The sequence below is a fragment of the Cyprinus carpio genome, chromosome A8, assembly GCF_018340385.1.
Source record: "Cyprinus carpio isolate SPL01 chromosome A8, ASM1834038v1, whole genome shotgun sequence".
In the NCBI taxonomy this organism is placed as follows: domain Eukaryota; kingdom Metazoa; phylum Chordata; class Actinopteri; order Cypriniformes; family Cyprinidae; genus Cyprinus; species Cyprinus carpio.
Window position 1 is genome coordinate 13,076,965 of NC_056579.1, and position 19,147 is coordinate 13,096,111.

The 19,147-nt window shown below is 37.8% G+C and overlaps 1 protein-coding gene across 1 annotated transcript in view; it reads right to left on the minus strand.

Moving 5' to 3' along the window:
- Nucleotides 1-19,147, minus strand: part of LOC109095381 (semaphorin-3B-like) — a 33,327-nt gene that overhangs the window by 3,983 nt on the left and 10,197 nt on the right. Inside the window, exons 2-19 of the mRNA XM_042762339.1 lie at nt 11,803-12,042; nt 11,550-11,707; nt 10,433-10,495; nt 6,562-6,681; nt 6,367-6,460; nt 6,159-6,278; nt 5,654-5,796; nt 5,430-5,544; nt 5,257-5,326; nt 4,686-4,830; nt 4,200-4,419; nt 4,017-4,105; nt 3,815-3,856; nt 3,479-3,636; nt 3,213-3,268; nt 2,384-2,523; nt 1,640-2,139; nt 191-193 (exon numbers count right to left, since the gene is read on the minus strand). Of these exons, the coding sequence (XP_042618273.1) occupies nt 1,654-2,139; nt 2,384-2,523; nt 3,213-3,268; nt 3,479-3,636; nt 3,815-3,856; nt 4,017-4,105; nt 4,200-4,419; nt 4,686-4,830; nt 5,257-5,326; nt 5,430-5,544; nt 5,654-5,796; nt 6,159-6,278; nt 6,367-6,460; nt 6,562-6,681; nt 10,433-10,495; nt 11,550-11,707; nt 11,803-11,920 (2,337 nt within the window). The 5' untranslated portion in view covers nt 11,921-12,042 and the 3' untranslated portion in view covers nt 191-193; nt 1,640-1,653. The remainder of the gene's footprint in view (nt 1-190; nt 194-1,639; nt 2,140-2,383; nt 2,524-3,212; nt 3,269-3,478; nt 3,637-3,814; nt 3,857-4,016; nt 4,106-4,199; nt 4,420-4,685; nt 4,831-5,256; nt 5,327-5,429; nt 5,545-5,653; nt 5,797-6,158; nt 6,279-6,366; nt 6,461-6,561; nt 6,682-10,432; nt 10,496-11,549; nt 11,708-11,802; nt 12,043-19,147) is intronic.

A 19,147-nucleotide genomic window follows, 5' to 3' on the forward strand; every position in this document is an offset into this window, starting at 1 on the left:
AACTTTTAGAAAACGGATATAAATACTACCACATGATAATAAAGTTCCGCTCAAAACATTCTTACATCCATTTAAAAATGAATCAGAATTGATTATTTTACAATGCCACGTTTCTCTCATCTTCGACACAGCAGAAACCACAAATACTCACAGACACCAGAAGAGGGCCCTCACACCGACACAGCGCGAGCCGTGGTGGTGGATAAGTTAGCAGTTTTAAAGTAGGAACCATGATTAAAGTAGCCTAACCATAGAAATGTACAGGTTATACATATATGCATATATGTACATATGAGCCTAACTATGGTATTTTTATAAACACTGTGTTACCATGGTAAATTTATAGAATTTTTCTGACTCGCTCCCATATGGCTTTTGCGCTATTTTCAAAAGACAGAATGAGTCAATGAAAAATTGACTATACTCTTGAAATGTGTTATATTAAATATTCATTTGAATTGTCAGAGTGAGAGTTTAAGACATTTTTCTCAGGTACTTTTTCTTGTTTCTTCTGTTTTCTGATTTAATCCATTATGTACTTGCAAACATAATACATTAGCCGTGGTCTTCCAGTATATGATGCTCACAGAAGGCTCATTTTTTTTAAATGGTTAACATACTGTATATGGTAGAGCTGTATAAAAAGCAGGAAAATCTTTCTTACACAGACACATATGCATAACTATTCTGATTTTTTTTATTTTTTTTTATTCAAGAGGTTAGTTGTAAATTTAGACCTAAAAGTGTCTAATCTAAAACGGTTTCTCTGTATATTTCCTCACCAGGTCTCAGACCATATTACCCATAATGCCCCTGTACATTAATGCTGTGTCCAACTCCGCCTCATTCAACACATAATCAGAACACTTGAAACATAACTTAGTAACATAAAATAGTTCATCTTTGTTACTTTACAGAACCGTCAGAAATGTAAAGCTCAGTATCCTCTTTAGGCTTGCAAGGTATATAATTACCGTCACATGAAAAAACATTTAGGCTACTTAAACACTCTTACAATAGCTACAACCTTACCAGATCACAAATCTGCAAAAGTTTTTTCTCCTTTTGTTTGCTTGAAATGTTGTGTTTTAAGTCTTCAAGCAGTGAAAGAAGAGTGATGATGTTCATCTGGTTTTGGAGAGTCAAGGGTCTGTGAGGTCTCTGTTTCAGGGCCAAAGTGAGAGAAGAATCTAATATACAAAACACATGTTGCACAAACAACAAGATGAAAACAAGATTATGCATGTATTTACTCAATGTTTGTCCACAAGAGCCTGTGTTTATGCAGTTCATGCACGTCTTTGTGTCCTCAATTTCCTATCAAATCTTTTCCTGTTACAATTCATAGGGATTTTTTGGATTTTAGGACCTCTTGAGTTTGTGTTAGTATTTAGATGAACTGGATGGAGCGTGCGTTTCTGGATAAACATCAGGAGTAATAGATGCTGGCGGGAGTGGGATTGGGGTCATGGGGGCGATGAACTGGATGGAGCGTGCGTTTCTGGATAAAGAGACTGATTGTGGGTGTCGTCACGTGGGTATTAAGAAGCAGAACAGGCGATAAACAGTCAATGAATGAGAATCTGCAGGAGTAATAGATGCTGGCGGGAGTGGGATTGGGGTCATGGGGGCACTAGATTCTCTCATCCCTCGCTACTCTCCTGCGCTCCGCGGCGATCTGGGGGCAGGTCTCCCATCATGTGTTCTGCGATTTCGCCCTTTCCTCACTTCCTTCAGGTGCTTCCACTTTTTAGAGTGCAGCGGGTCATGAACCGGTGCCTCATTGGCTGTATCTGGAGAACCCTTCACTGATAGACTGTGCTTGCGTGACCAAACTTGCTCGCAGATCTGGTCGACCGTGTTTAAGTTTGGGTGATCCACCAACTGCATGAAGTCCCTGTACCACAGCTTTTGATTGGTAGACTGCCCATGATTGACGTGGGAATGGGCAGGGCTGCGAGGGATAGGAGCTGAAGGGGCGGAGCCAGCCAAAGGCAAAATCTCCAACGTGATCGCGAGGATGGTCTGGGTGAATCCATGTTCCATTGCATGACACTGATACACACCGCCGTCTCTACGCACGGCTCGCCTTAGCAACAGGCCTCGCTCAGTCAGCAAAACACGGTCATCTAAACGAACCTGAAATTACACACACACACACACACACACACACACACACACACACACACACACACACACACACACACACTAAATGCATCAAGTATCAGTTATAACCACACTGATAGGAGAGAGAGAGAGAAAGTCATTAATTCAAACAAAGATACACATTTATCATCTCTTATCAATGCTGTCTATATCTGTCTTTCTGATAATAAGCCCACATACAGTATCTGCCCCAGCCTGCCTCTCTCCTCTCTCTCACCTCCTCCCGTGAGTTTTCCGGGTGCCTCTGATAGGTCCATGTAATCTGGGCCTGTAATGATTTCGGGATGCATTCCAAGAAGGAGCTGCTTCCATCCACAGCATACAGCCTCTTCTCCAGAACACGCTGCTTCTGATGGTCTGCAAAACATCGCAATGTATAAGACATTTAGATAAGGCATTAGACAATCTGGTTACTCATATTAGACTGAAAACTGAAATTTATGAACTGCATAGACTCAATAATGTGTATAATGGCAATATTCTGGTAAAGGTACATGCAATTTTTTTTGTAGATATAAAATATTAAAGGTGCATACAATTTTTTTTGTAGAATACACAATAAAATAGTTTTAAATGCTTTAAGTGAATGTACAGTATACATCAAAATATTATATGATATTTAGTATTTTTGTTTTTTTTTGTTTTTGAAGCTGAATTTGATTTTGTTTGGGTTTTGTTTTTTTTTTCTTTTTTTTTTTTTTTTTGATGTCATACAACCCTATGTTGGCTTTTGCATTTAGCTTTTTGTCAGGATTCTCTGATACATAAAAACTTCAAAATAACAGCATTTATTTGAAACAGAATTTTAATTTAAAAGTATTTTTGTCACTTTTGATCAATTTAATGTCTTTTTTCTGATTTTTTTTAAAAAATCTGACCCAGACTTTTGAATTGTAGTGGATTTTATCTCTGATACTCGTGAGCTGATGTGTGACCCACCAGTTAAGAATCACCGCTTAAATTCACATTGTTACTGAATAACTGTGCGGTAGTGAGAACAGAGAAATGGCTCCTCTAAGAGGCTGACAGAGGTACTGCAGTATTACCTCCTGAGCAGAGTGCATTAGGATCCCCATTCCTCACATCCTGACGCCGGAACCTCCTACACACATGAATACACATATACACAAACCTATTCAAAAGTCTTAGCATAACATACTTCAGGTTTGACTGTGAAATGCAGTGGGGTCCCAACAGTCAGAGACCAGCAGTAAAAATTTCCCAGGTTTTCTATGTGGTCACAGAATTTTAGACTCCATTGTACATGTGTATGAATAAAGCCATGTAATGGCAAGTATGACTGAAGCTGTACCGTTTTGTGTTTGGAAGGTAGCGTGTGCAGGTGTGTCCGTCCCAGGCGCAGTATGGATCTCGAGCCAGGCAGCACTCGGCACAAGCTTTACCGTACATACTGCAGCGGTGCAGAGGCACCTGGACAACACCTGTGTCCGAGCCAACATACAGCTGTTGCTGTAGTGAGAGAGAGAAAATAATCATGTGATTCACTAATACGCTGCTTTCATGTGTTTCTGTAATACTGTTTAAAATATTAAAATATAACTATATATATATATATATATATATATATATATATATATATATATATATATATATAATTTTTTTTATTTTTAAACAGACACATTCTCACCCGTTTAGAGGAAATCTCCATACTGATAATAGATGAAGAATCCTGCAACAAGAACACAAGAGCTGGTTTTGCAGATGTTTAATTTTAATTTTAGACTATTTTATTTAAATGTAAAGTGAATCATATTTGCTACAGACTAACTTAAAAAAAGTTTTGCAGTTTTATGTAAACACAGAAACACACACATACACACTCCTCTCACCTTAAAGAGCTGAAGCTCCTCTAGCAGAAGCTCTGTGTTACTCCAGCTTCCCTTGGGCACAGAGATCACCTTCAGCACAGAGCCGATATCTGCAGAGAGACACAGAGAGGCTTTAACTAGAGCCACAACCAGCAAAGACAGTTTAGTCTAGAGAGTTTCGCCAATACTCAGTCAGTATTCTACCTGTGCCGATGAACATTACATCGTAGTGTCCATCAGCTGCGTTGACCCGGTCTACAGTAATCTGAGTGAAGGTGTATGGTATTCCAGTGCGCAGAAACAGCGGCCGGCCTCCCAGTGGAGTGACTGGATTAAACATTAACGGATGGTGTCTTGCAAATTGGATTACATTATCAGGGAAACCTTTAGTGGACTCAAAACCTCCGAAGGTTTTACTGGGACACTGAGGAAGAGAGAAAGAGATATCTGTAGAATCCGGATCTGTCTACACAGGTCAGCAAGACCAAACCTATTAACAGTTAATGACTAATCTTCATCTACTCTTGCTTTTCTAACATTCACACAAACAAATGTATATTCCCACAAACTTGTTTTGAAATGGCATTGATGCTTCTATTCATTTACACTACTGTTCATTAAGAAAAATGTATCATGGATTCCACCAAAAAAACGTTTGAACTATGTGAGATACGAGGAAACTGTTCTTACCATGCCTGGCCGTGGGTAGGGCACTTTACCCTGGAATGGAATCCATTGAAAATTGGGTCCCTCTTTATGTGCAAAAGGTCCTAAAAATGCCCGGCGAATGTCATTCATGGTGTAGAGACACACAGCAGAACCTTGAAATACGCTACTGTAAGACACAAAAACACACATTACAGTACAGGGAGATAAAATAGTCACAGATGCTGAGTTCAAGTATTTTGGCCTATCCTTTCTTATTGAAAATCCCAATTTAACTGGGAACTGTTTTAATTGAAGTGAAAATTCTGCCATCATGCCTTTTCATATGACTTACTTTCTTCTGTGGAACAAAAAAGGAGCTATTTTGAAGAATTGCTTTTGTTTATATGAAAGTCACTAGGGTCCAAAACAACACTGGACCCCAATGACTTTGGAGAAAAAAAGAAGACATTTAGCCAAATATTTAATTTTGTGTTCTACAAAAGAAATATAGTTATACAGGTTTGGAACGACATGAAGATTAAAAAACAATTACAGAATTTATCCTTTTGGGGTGAGCTAAGCCTTTAAACCACACCCTTTGATGAACTCTGACCTTGAGGTGGTAAAGACGGTGTAGATCAGCGGGTTCTTTCGGTCACGGGTCTGCAGCAGGAACACATCCCCTAAAGGTCCAGACAAAGGTCAGACGGCAATGAAATGCAACTGTCAGTTATAACAGCATAATTTAAGCCTGGTGTCTGTGTGTGTGAGAGAGAGAGTTCTTACTAAGTTCATCAAAATGTGTTTCAGTGCCATCATTGCCTGGTACAGAACACACAAGACGAGCCTTTAGAAATGTTGTCCACTTATTTACTAGGCTGCGCTGTCCTCCCATATCGTTCTGTCAAAAAATAAAAAAAACATTAATTTAAGCCAAAATGATAAACTGCAGCCAATGGCCATTAGGCATAAACACATATAAAACAGCGCTGATAAATCCTGCTCCTAACCCTGCACAGCTGACCAATCCGGGAATATGTAACCTTCCCAAATCCCTGAGCTTCTACAGCAGTTTCTCTGAAGAAGAAGAAGACTTTATCATCATCAGGATTCTCACTCTCTGGAACACCGACTGCCGCTATAAACTTGGGCTCTGAAAAATAGCATTATCATAGGGCTCATTGTTGTTATACAAAACACCAAACAAGCAAAAAAAAAAAAAACCCAAAAAACAAAGATCCATCTAATGCGCCATATGCTTATCCTTTCTGAAATATATATATATATATTTTCTGCATGTTTGTTAAACCACATGATGTTAATTTGCCTTTTAAACATTTATAATATTGCAAATAATAATAGATAAAGATAAAGATAACAATTTAATGTTTTCTTTTCAAGAATTTTGTTCTTTTAATGAGTTTTCATGATATCAGGACAGTTGTATCACCCTGATTTTTTAGACTTTATGCAAAAAAAAGAAAATAAAAAATTGTCTAAGATACATATACGCACCATTGAGCCAGCGAGAATCATGCTGTTCTGTTCGTATGGAGGGCCTTTGTCCCATGCTGCGAAAGATTGTAAAGTCCCGTCCCATTAAATCAGTGGCCACGCCTGCATAAAGCTCATCACCTATATGATGATGTAGAAATGGCTACTGTTTAGACATGATGTAACAGCATTAAATTTTAAGACAGAGAGCTGAACAGTGGCAGCTAACCAATTAGAACAGATGCTGATGTGTGGCGTGGGTCATATGGACTCTTTCCTTTTCCATCTTCTACCATAGAGGGGTCGATTTTAAACACATGATCCTATAGAGACAAAGGAAAATAAAGCAGTGCATCTGGCCAACTGAAACTCAAACTGGGGCTGTATTCCACACACACATGCATCCAAATGCTCACACACTTACCTCTATCTTCTGTCCCACCTCCACATATACACAGGTGGGGTGGAAAGCCCCTGTCCCACAGGCGTACAAGTGAGTCCGATTGTAGTGGTGTAGCACTTTCACATAGTTTACGCAGTCCGTCTGCAACACATACACGCACAAATCAGTTTTATAAAGGACATATTTTACATACTTTCACCAGTTCATCTGTCAGACAGGGAAACTGTCGACATCTAGATAGACTATTAGCAGCTCAGAGCCAAAGGCAGACACAAAAACATACACACATATTTTTCTCTTAAGGGACCACATATGGGGCGGATCAGAAATTAAACTTCATTTGTTTCATATCCTTGACAACAGTCTGAAATGAGCTCTGATCTTTCCCTGCTCGCTGTAATCCCGGAACTCTCTGTAATCTCTTGCACACATAAAAACAAAGACACGTTGACTGTTCAACTGACACTCATGGACACATATAATCTCTCTGTTTCTCATTTCCTTTGTGAATGTGCTCGCTGGAGCATGCCAAATTTCCCTGGAATTCCAGTGGCTGGAATCACTACCTGAGGGAGCGGGAACATCTAGATTCCAGGGTAGCGGGAGAGGGTGCAGGGATGAAGCACAGACAGCAAAAGAGAGGAATGTGGAAGAGGAGAGAAAGGACAAAATGAGACGAGAAGGTGTGACATGAGATGCGAAAAGATGAGATGAGACAAGGATGAGGTGAGAGGATATAACAATGGATGACCAAAGACAACAAGAAAAGAGACTAGTGAAGAGTGACAAGACAAAACAAGAAGACACGAGAAGAGAATAGATGAGAGATGAAATGACTAGAGAAGAAGACTCAAGAGAAGAGAAGAGAAGAGAAGAGAAGAGAAGAGAAGAGAAGAGAAGAGAAGAAGAGAATAGATGAGAGATGAAATGACTAGAGAAGAAGACTCAAGAGAAGAGAAGAGAAGAGAAGAGAAGAGAAGAGAAGAGAAGAGAAGAGAAGAGATGTTCCTGCTGTTTTGGGTTTTATTAAGCAGAATGAACCCTGAGCTGAACATCTGTGCTCAAGAAACACACACTCGCACGCACACACACACGCACGCACGCACACACACTGAACTTCAAATATTAGACATTTCTCCTTTGGGTTCCAGGGGACAGCGTGTCACTCAATGTATCTATAATAAGACCAAATAGTACAGACAGAAATATAAGTAAAACTAAAAAAAAAAAAGCAATATATTTCTAATCGTAATTTCATCTAACATATTGGATTTTACTCATTGTTGTAATGCATTTATGGAATATTGCAAAAACAAGGTATCTAAGCAGGCAGCATAATCATGCTAGATTAAAAGGTGTGTGTGTTGTTTGTGTTTTGTGTAACCTCTCCACTACCTTTACAGAAAGATGTGATTGACATGTGCCCTCCTGCCATGCTTAAACCCCGCACACAAACTCACACAGACACACACATACAGACACATACAGAGCTTGTGGAGAATAAAGGTCTCTCTTTGAGCTTAGCACACCCTGTGAAGAGTGTGTGTGTTGTACGGTGGGGGTGGTGGGACAGAATCATTGAAGACCAATTAAGTTGCTGACAAACTGTTTATACAGAAAAGGGTCTTTCCCTTTCTCTCTACCTCTCCTATACACACACACTAGGGCTTCTGTTTTGAGAGCTTTACAGCCCTCAATAAGGGAAGGACGTGTTAGGGGTGTGTGTGAGCATGTGTGTGTGTGTGCTGATGGGCTCTTTGAAGTGGGCCCACGAGACAAAGAAAAAAGAAAGAAAGAAAGAATGAGAGGGAAAGAAAGAGACAGAGCTTTAAAATGAACAATGTCTCTCAGGAGGAATAAGCCATATATGTGTGTGTGAATTTCCTGCCGAGACACGTGCGGCGAACTTTGAACTTTGACCTTTTATGAGCCTGATCATTGGATCCCTGTGTGACTGACCACATGTAATCAGAGAACATCTAGCATCTACAGCTTATTTTGTTTTTGGGAGACATGTTAGAATTAAAATAAATATGATGATAAGGGGAAATCATTCCGAAATGATTTTATTGGAATTTAACTATTCACAAATAATCTTCCCCTCCAGTTAGCTGTTGACTCGAGAAGATCCTGTTATTCTACGTATTTCACAAATCTGACCATGATTTGGACTGATCTGAACTCAATGACTAATTGCAGAACTCACTTAAACTGCAATCAATTCATTATATGAAGATGTTCTTTGGCTTCAGAAGACTCGTAACATAAGACACAAGTAATATGGACTACTTTTTTGATACTTTTATGATGCTTCTTGTTTCTTGTTTGGAGCTTAACAGATGTGGGCACTATGAGCTGTGGTTGTATGCCAGAGACTGAAACACAGGGAGTAAGAAAGAAGTAGGACATAAAGACACTGAAAAACAGAGATGCAGAGAAGTTAATAAACTGAAAGCAATACTGAGTGAGAAATCAGGAGTTTAGACTGAGAGACTGAACAAAGGAGAGACAGCAGAGAAAGTGAAAGGCCAGTGGGAGAATCTCAGGGAAAATCTTAAGTCTTTATTCATGGAGGTCTGGTTCTGTCCCTTCCGTCCTGTACACACCTACATGTAATGAGGGTCAACTCACAGGTCAGCGCACTGAACAAAGTCTGTGTTTGTGTCAGTTCTCATTGTCAGCTGACCTCAGTCAGTTACCCACTGCAGAATGAAGCCCAACGCACACATTTTGAAGCTTCACACAGCCTAAAGAGAACATTTAGACAGACACAGTGTCCAAAAACATTCCACACATATCCGTTTAACACACCAGATAAAAATACATATATGAATTATGACCTTTTCACAAACATGTTCAACATGTTACAACACAAAAGTATTAAAGGCACAATATAAAACAATAAACTCCACTTACAAAAAGTACTATGGTGTTAGCATGTTTTTTGGACATATTTCCATGATAACACTATATGTCAATACTTTTGAAATGTCTCTTATGCTCACCAAGGCTGCATTCATTTGATCAAACAATAAAGTACAACAGGAATGTATTGTTTTATTGTTAATATTTTGAATTATTGTTTTCTATTTTAATACATTTTAAGATGTAATTTATTCCTGTGATGGCAAAGCTGAATATTCAGCAGCAATTACTCCAGTCTTCAGTGTCACACGATCCTTCAGAAATCATTCTAATATGCTGATTTGGAATATTTCTTATTATTATCAACGTTAAAAACAATTGTTCTGCTTTATATATTTGTGAAAACAATGATACACTTTTTTTTCAGTATTATTTTATGAATAGAAAGCTCAAAACAACAGCATTTATTTGAAATAGAAAACATTTTTAATATTATAAATATCTTTACTGTCACTTTTGATCAATTTAAAGCATCCTTGCTGAATGAAAATATTCTTAATTATATTTTTAATTCTAATTCTATATTTCTATAATTCTTAATTATACATTTATTCTATTCTAAATCACTCTATGCCAGAAGTTTTTAACCTTTATAGACCTAGACTCTTAACCAACCTATGGTCCCTCACTAAATATAAAAACATCAGATTTTAATTACTAACACCTTTAACTAAAACTATTATTACAATACATAATGCTTATCAGATAAGCAAATGTCCACCAATATTATGAAACTTTTAAAAGAACATTCTTTAAGTTTTGTAAATCTTTTTTTTGAAAACCTTGGCTCGACACTGATTTATGTCTGTTAATGTTGGAGCCGTTTAGAAGAGATGTTTGTGATAGCAGTGCTAATTGCTTGAGTGTGTGTGTTTGTGTGTAAACAGCTCATAGGAGAGATGGTGGTGATAGATGTGTAAACCGGGTGTGTTGGTGACCGCAAGATCTGATTATTGCAGACACTTACATTGATGTCTTTCCCAGCCCAGTTGCATTCTTCTCTCCAATCAACAGGTGCTGGCCAGTAGATCTGAGAGAGGGAGAGAGAGTCCAGAAGTGAGGAAGAGTTTTGCCTAAAGGTTAGGACCTTTGCAGGGATAGACGGGTTCTGTAGCTTGAGGGACATTCTCGCTGAACCCCATCAGATACACAGTTAAAACATGTCCAGGGGCGATGCACAAATGCACACACATCCGGACATGTTTTGCCTTAACCACACCTGTGCGTGCTTGCATGAGCCTAAAGCCAGTACACAGTGACCGACAACTCTCACTAATCATTCATTCTTTTTCCTTCCTAAGGAAATAAAAATCCATCATCCTGTCATTCGCATGTTGACTTGGACCACTATAAATAATCTGGCATGACTTTAAAGGCTGATTAATTTTACACAAAATAAATGCTAAAGCTTCCTGACTGGATCTCTAGCATAAATGCACACACAATCTAATCACATGTGAGAGGTACAAAATACAAGTGTAAACAGGTTATAAAAAAATTCAATCACTTCATTGTAATCACTTCATTTGTTAATACCAGGTATAAACACTGGACTACTTCATTAAAAAGTAATTTTGTAAAGAAGTTAAATAAGCAAAAATTCTTGAGAATAAAATTACTTATATTTTCTTCTTATTCCAACTTAAGAATAAAGCTAAGAATATTTTGCCTTCCAGAAAAGCAAAGAAAAAAAAATGTACAAGAAATTAAGAATATAAGAAACTGAAATAAAACAATTATTATTATGATGATGATATATATGTTATTATATACATAATTAGATTGTAGGGTGTTTGAAGTGAGTAGTACCTCATTCTCAATGTAGTATACAATTAGTCATTTTATTCTTCAAATATTTGTGAACACCAAAAGAGCTTTTCAAGAATTGCATTTAATACAATTCTTACAAACTAAATTTTTCTTCTGAGGAATATTTTTGTGAATCTGTCCTGAGGTGCTTATGCTGTATATCAGTGAGTTATGATTGACAGGGTTACACCTTTGTTTAAAACTTAATTAGCTGAAGACAGTTTCCTTTCACACTTACATTATGGATGAAGTAAGGAGTAAGGAGTGTGCTGTACCTTCTGTTCCTGTTTGCTGATGTTGTCGAGACTGAGAGATAACAGAAAGTTACGAGCTCCAACAAATAGCCGCCCCCTCTCCTCGTCCAATAGGAGAGCTCTAAAACAGCACGTACGCTCCAAGTCAAACCGCTTAATGCCATTAAACTGCTGGAGATCTGGAAACAAACATTTAAACACAAGTGTTCTGAGTTAAACACAGAAACCTTAACATATGCAGATACAAGTATGTACATGTGATACAAGCCATCACCTTTATAAGACAGCTTCATCCGGGGTGAGGAAGGTGAACGTCCACTAGATGAAGCACTGAGACCAATAAGCCAAAGCAGGACCAGCGAGCTACACATCATCATCATCATAGTCATCATCTTCTGAGGAAGACCAGAACTTCTGATCAGTTATAAACCGCAGTTGCCGTGACGGCTGTCAGTCGTCCTGCTTGTTGTTACAGTGATGCTGTGGATGTGGAGTTTCCTCTCTACACTGAAAGCTGGACACCAGAACAAAAGAAAAGTGTTAGACTTTTCATCTCCTTTTCATAGCCACTATTCAGTCCTTGCTGACCCCTTGCTCACCCACTCCTACCACACACCAGTCCGATAATAGCCATGATATTTCAGATATGCAGGCACACACGCTCACATGCTTTATTTCAGTAGCAGATGGTCTAAAGCTACTGTCCTATCTAAGATGAGAAGGGAGAAATCTGATCTCACATTACACACACTCATACAGTACATATATACGCTCACTCACACAGAACTGGATGTCAAAGCAATCGGTCTTGTTGAGCCTTTCATTTGGTCTTTTTATGGTTCTGGTCCAGGTTCACTGCATGCCCAAACTGAAAGCCAAGATCCATTCGGTCAGAACTCCATCCAGCTCTCATTTCAGACCAACAACATTTAATTGCTGTCGTGTATATGTGTGTGTGCTTGCTTATTGCACTAGGTCATATTCAGCATGTGGAAGGTAAAGAAATGATAAATTAGAGGAGAGAACAGGGGAGGATATACTGGATATACTGTATCATTTTAAAACATATCACTCAGACATCCATTGAAATAAACTGCTGAGATCCTCTAGTCAAAACAGTCAGATAAATGAACACACTCTGATGTACTTTAGCACTACTTGAGTGTGTGTTTGTGCATGTGCATGAGTTCAGTGTGTCGGACACAAGAGGAATCTGTATAGTTAATTTATACTGTTCTTTTTCTATTCAGCCATCCAGCCTCTCATGCTAAAAGGAAACAGGACATCTTTCAGTTTCTTTGATGTTGCAGTATTTATGTACATATTGTTAGGATCATATTTTTACAACTCTGCAAAATGTCAAATATTTAAAAAAAAAAAGAGGGATCATAAATATTGCATTTTGTTTTAGATTAGTACTACCCTGAATAAGCTATTTCACAACACGCAGGATTAAGAATCAATATCAGTATGCATTTAAATTTTAAATAGTTTAATTTTTGTTAAATCTTTATTTTGTTTTGTGCATCATATGTAACCCTATTATGTGAAATAGATTTTTCAGGGAAATACTAAAAAAACAAAAACAAAAAAAAAAACATGGCCATACTAAAATGTCCTCAGAAAAATGTTGGTTATTTTAAAACAAGAGAAATCGTTTAGATATTTAAGTAATTGTGTGTGATTATTATTTTGTCCTACATTGTGGGGACAAGCCAACAGTCCTCACGGTGAAAATGGCCTAAAAACATCCTAAAGAATATTTGTTAATGAAAATCGAAACATTCAGGAAGGTTTGTGTTAGGCTTAAGTTTAGAGTAAGACAACAAAAATATCATTAAGCTTGGTGTAAAAACTAAATAAGGTAAAGGCAATTCTCATTATCATAAAACAATGTGTGTGTTGTTAATGAAGATAAAGAGAATGATAAGTGTTATAAGAGGAAGGTAAAACAGAGAGGGATAAATTACATTTTTTTAAACATTTGTAACTCTCTAAAAGCCCTTTAGCAACACACACACCAATACTTTACATACCCATTTGCTGCAGTGTTGAATTTTAATAAGTGTTAGTGAGCATCACCACTAAGATGAGAGGAGACCTACTGACTCCACTGAATATAGATTTTACCCACACACACACACACACGCATGCACAGTTTTACTGCACTGCTAAAATGTACAGAATTCTGAAAAACTAGACTATCCTCCAGCGTGTTGATTTTTGTATTTATTTTAAACAGAGTTACAAATATGGCAGCATCCTAAACCAAATATAAAAGTGCTTTGTTCTTTCTTCCTCTCTTTCTGTTTCTATATTGCTGTGTATAATGGAACTATTCACACAGGCAGACAGCAGAAGTCTCATAATAAAACACACACACACACACACACACACACACACACACACACACACACACACACACACACACACACACACACACACACACACACACACACAGTCCCTCTGTCTGTAGCTGTCACACTGATTAGCCGTGCTAATTTACTTTAAACACAGTTAATATGAGCTACTGCAGGACTGTGTGTGTGTGAGAGAGACACACACATTAAAGTACATCCAGCAAGGTTCACACCCCTCATCCTGGGAGATTTACTGTATACAAGAGTAAAGCAGAAAAGTGCATCCCAGCGCCCTTCACATCTCTTTAAGCAAAGAGGCTGTGCCAACGCAGCAAATCGTACATCATCATTACAGCCGAGGCTGGAGCAGGACACACTCACACACACAGATGAAGACTCTTCCACAGGAACCAGGCCTTAAAACCAGACTAAATGCTGCTAAGTCCAAAATAAACAACCAATAATTAACCTTGAGACCACAATGACAACACAAGAGAGAGAGTGAAAGAAAGAAAGAAGAGAGAAGGAGGTAACTGTGTCATAAGCCTCTCAGTTCATGATGCTCGGTGCGAGCGAGATCCTGAAGAGAGAGAGAATGAGTGAGAGAGAGAGACTGAAAGAGAAGAGGAGAAAGGAGTCGATTGTTCTGCTGAGCGGCTCCTCTGGACTGAGACCAACTGTCAGAACCTCCAGTAATGGAGCGAAAGAGAAAAGAAAGATTGAAATGCATGAGGAAAGGACTTTGCTCACATGCAGGGGGAAATAAAGGGATAGTTCACACAAAAAAAAATTATTCTGCCATCAATATTTCACCCTCATGCTGTTCAAAATCTGTACAACCTCATGAGAGTTTATGAGAAAAGTAGAGATCTCGGATTTATATATTGTTCTTCTGAATCAGATCTTTTTACTGAATCAGATGATTCTGTCTACAAAATCAGTCTTCATGGCTGATTTGTTCAGATGAATTTGTGAATTAATGACTTTCAATGACTTTTAATGAATTCTGGTCTGTTCTCTCATTAAATTATTGTATGGCCTCAGAGCACTTAGAATATAGAGCACAAGCTGTATGAACTACTTTCATGGTACTTAGCTAGAAAGCTTAGCTTGAAAGCTCCCGTATTGCAGAGAAATTGCTTGGGAAAAAATGTCCAGCACATTACTCAAAATTTCAGGTTTTGGGTTTTGAGAAAGAAAGAAAGCCATGTGGTTTGTAATGACAGTGTGAGTACACAATGCCGTTTTGTGTTCAGGTGAATTATGCCTTTAAGAAACTGCAGGTAATCAAAAGTTGTTCTTTAGGAGAGACAGAAGAGAAATGTCATTCTTTGTTAAGTGTTTTCGATATTTGTACTGAAAAGAAACAACCCACCTTGCTGACTTTTCTTCTGTGTTTCAGGCTTTATAGGTCCAACAAGAGCACGCTGACACAATAACAAGAGTTACTCTCCCCTCTGTGGCTCTCTCTCTCTCTCTCTCTCTCTCTCAGGCACATAGATGTGAACATTAAACTGCTCCAAACACTCTTGCTTTAGATCAACTACTACACTCACCGAGATAAAACTTTGTATACACACAACAAAGACAGACACAAATCCCTTCAAATAATTAATTTGGTGGCTCTTAGTCCTAACAGAAGTGAAACGGCAAGTTTCAGCATGTGTGGGTGTGTGTGTGTGACTGCAGTTATCTCCCAGGTCAGCCACAAGCCCTCAGTCCATTTAGAATAATACACACAAGTACAAAGCACTCTCACACAGGCACTCTGAATGATAGATAGAATGAACTTTAAAACTGAAAAAAAGTAAAGCAAGATACAAAGAGAGTTTAAAAGAGAAAGGGGTAAAAAATGTATTGTACCAGCTGTCTGACTCAGAATTCTTCTTCATGCTGAATGTGAGACTAGCATCACTATAAGTATTGGTCACACTTAGGATTAGTTAGATTTAAACAAACCAGTAACCATAAGCATTACACTTCGGTACGTAACTTTGCCTTAGAAACCACCTAGAAAAGCTCTTGCACTCATGTAGAACACCTTAGCAACTGCACAGAGTCACTCTAATGCCCTACTGAGAGAACCTTGGCAACTGCATAACGCTCCAAACACTTTAGTAACTGTATAGCAACACCCTGGCAGCCTCACAAAACACTTAAGAAATGATCTAAAAAAAAAACTTGCTTGCAATTGTATAAAAACCATCCACAAACTCTAGCAACCACTTAGAAATGCCGTTGCATCTGCATAGCAAGCAACCCACTACAAACCCACTCACAACACTTTAGTAACTACATAGCAACACCCTCACAACCTCCACCTCCCACACCCTTTTATTTTTAGAGAAAATGTAAACAAATCTATTTCGGATCACTATTATAAACATTATATAGAGCATCATTATTCAAAGGATAATTGTAATGTTTTGTATGATACCATAATACCAATGCCAAACACACACACACACACACACACACACACACACACACACACACACATACATACATACACATACATGTTTAAAGAACTTAACCAGCTCTGTCGAATCATGTGTGTGTGTTTGTTTGTGTTTGTTTGTGTTTGAATTTTCCATGGTTCCGGGGCTCTGTGCAAACACTTCTGAGGTTGAGGACTTAAAGGACAAAAAAATATTATTCTCTCTTTTTCTCTTCTCTGTCTCTCTCTCTCTGTGTCCCAGATAATAGCGCTCCTTAACCCCAGTGTGGTTTTCTGATTACCATGGTAACACTGGTTATTTGACGTGTGTGTTGCTGTATAATCTTTAAAGTCTATTAAACACTTTAAACCCCTCGTGTTCAAGAGGTACTCTGATACTGTACACAAAGACTACAGTTGCTTGTGTTAGAATAGGTGTGTGTGGACACATACAATGTACTGTTAATGTGTTGTTTCTGGTGTAGAGTTTGTAAGGTCAGCTGCGTAAAAGAGGCAATAGAGTGGTGTGCTTTTACTGTGGTTTAATCAAAAAGTACTCCCGTAAAACAACAGAAGATGTCATTTCAATACGTTTGCCAATAAATGAAGGGTGTCTCTCTAATAAATGTTGAATAGAGGACACAGACACACTCTGGAGTTCTGAAAGTTGCAAACTCTTGTCCCTCACCGCAACATCCCACGACCTAAACAAATGAGCATTACGTCAGCATGATTAGCTGATGTCAATAACAGTTGATTCATCACACTTACACATTCACATTAGAGAGTCGCTGCTTGTTAAGAGACTAGTTCTTTCTGTGAGCACTTTTCTCTTATGTAATGCAGAAAGTGACATAATTTCATTGGGCTTCATAAAAAATAAAATCTCTTAAAATACACTCCTCACATACAAATTAAATAAACTATTGAAAAGTTTATTTAATTAGTCCACTGAACATATCTTATGCAACTTATGCATCACTGGAATTTTTTCCTTTTCTTTCTGAAAATATTTAAAATCCCTACCAGCATCATTTTCATCACATATCAAATAATGTATTGTGTTAAATCGCATTTTGTGATGGAAATGACAATTATAATATTTTTTAGAATTAAAAAATACAAATAAAATAAAATACAAATAAATAAATAAAAAAAAAACAATCTCTGGGACAAAATTACCCAAACTCAAAGACACACCCATAAACCTTGTGTGTTTTATAAAAAAAATAAAAAAAACTGGAATGTCTGTCCCGTCTATGGACAGCAAATGTGCGAGGTTAGGATATCAGTGTGTATGTATGAGATGGACTCATGTCCCTGTGCCAGTGTTGGATTCTAGGTCAGTGTTTCTTGAGTTGTAAGACTTGTAGCTAATCACCATGACTGTGGTCGACATGGCAACATGACATAAAACAAATTCCAGAACCAAGAGGGTGATTATCACCAAGACGACATTGCAGTGTCACCTACTCGGCTCCGAACATAATACTCAAATCTGATTGGCCAGTAGGCGTGAACCACTGCAACTGGCTTAAAGTTTTGGGACTGAGGATGTCATAACTCACCAAGCTGACAGTTATATGTGCTAATTTAGGCTAAAGGCACACCAGCATTCAGAAGGTGAAAATTACACGCTCCTAATCTCAGCCCTGGTTTAAGAGTTTTGTTTCCTTTTGTCTCCTCTGACATTCACAAACCTCCCCTCTGAACCTGTGATTAGGTTCTGCACACATTCCACAAGCTTCTCAAACTGAATATTATCCATAGTCTCTCTATTTCACTTTCTTACTTTTTCTCTCCTCCTTTATCTCTCCCTCAGGGTCAAACAATCATGAAGTTAAATCCTTTCACTCATAATTCTCTGTGTCTTTGAAGTGGGCAACAAAGTAACACAATTCATACACACAATCATACACACACAATCACACACACAAGGTTTCTTAGCCATCTACATAAGGACTTAACTTAAACTTATGTTTTTAATTAGATCTAATTAAGTACTATAAGTAACCCTAGATCCTAACACACAGAATGTTTTGCATTTTTAGAATAAAAACATATGTTATTTAACAATTTTTCCAAAAGGGTATTTTTTTGTCCTCATCAATGGGGTCAGAAGTTGTATAGCAAGCGTAAGTCAGTTAACTTTAGCTAAACTGTCAATTATCCACAGCTATTTTTTGTGAAAAAAGTAAAATATACTGTTGATTATCCAAAGCTATTTTGTGTGAAAAGGCCTAAAAGGCAAGTAAAAAAAAAAAAAAAAAAAAAAAAAAAAAAACAGTTTTATAAAATATAAAATGTGGGTCTTCTTCTTCTTTAGCCAAATGTCGAAGATGAAAAAAGCATAACCTAACCACACTGTTTTTCTGTTTACCAAACTTTAGACTGGAATCAAATAAGACACCCATGTTCCTTACACAAGGAGTAATCCACTGGGCAAAATAATCAATATCGAGATTATAAGAATTAAAAGATAGGGCATCACTAGGTCCAAACAAAATCACCTCGGTTTTACCTTCATTAAGTGTCAAGAAATTACTTATAAGCCATAATTTAAGTTCCTCAATACATACACACAACTTTGCTAATGCATTTTTATCACCAGGTTTAAAATAGAGATACAACTGTGTATCATCAGCATATTAGTGAAAAGAAATACCATATTTCTTGGAAAATAGAACTGAGCGACAGCATATAGATCATGAATAAAGTTGGGCCAAGAATGGAACCCTGATGGACACCACAAGCCAGATGAAAAATGGAAGAAGTATATTGTCCTGTACGTACAGAGAATTTTCGGTTTGTTAAGAAGCTCT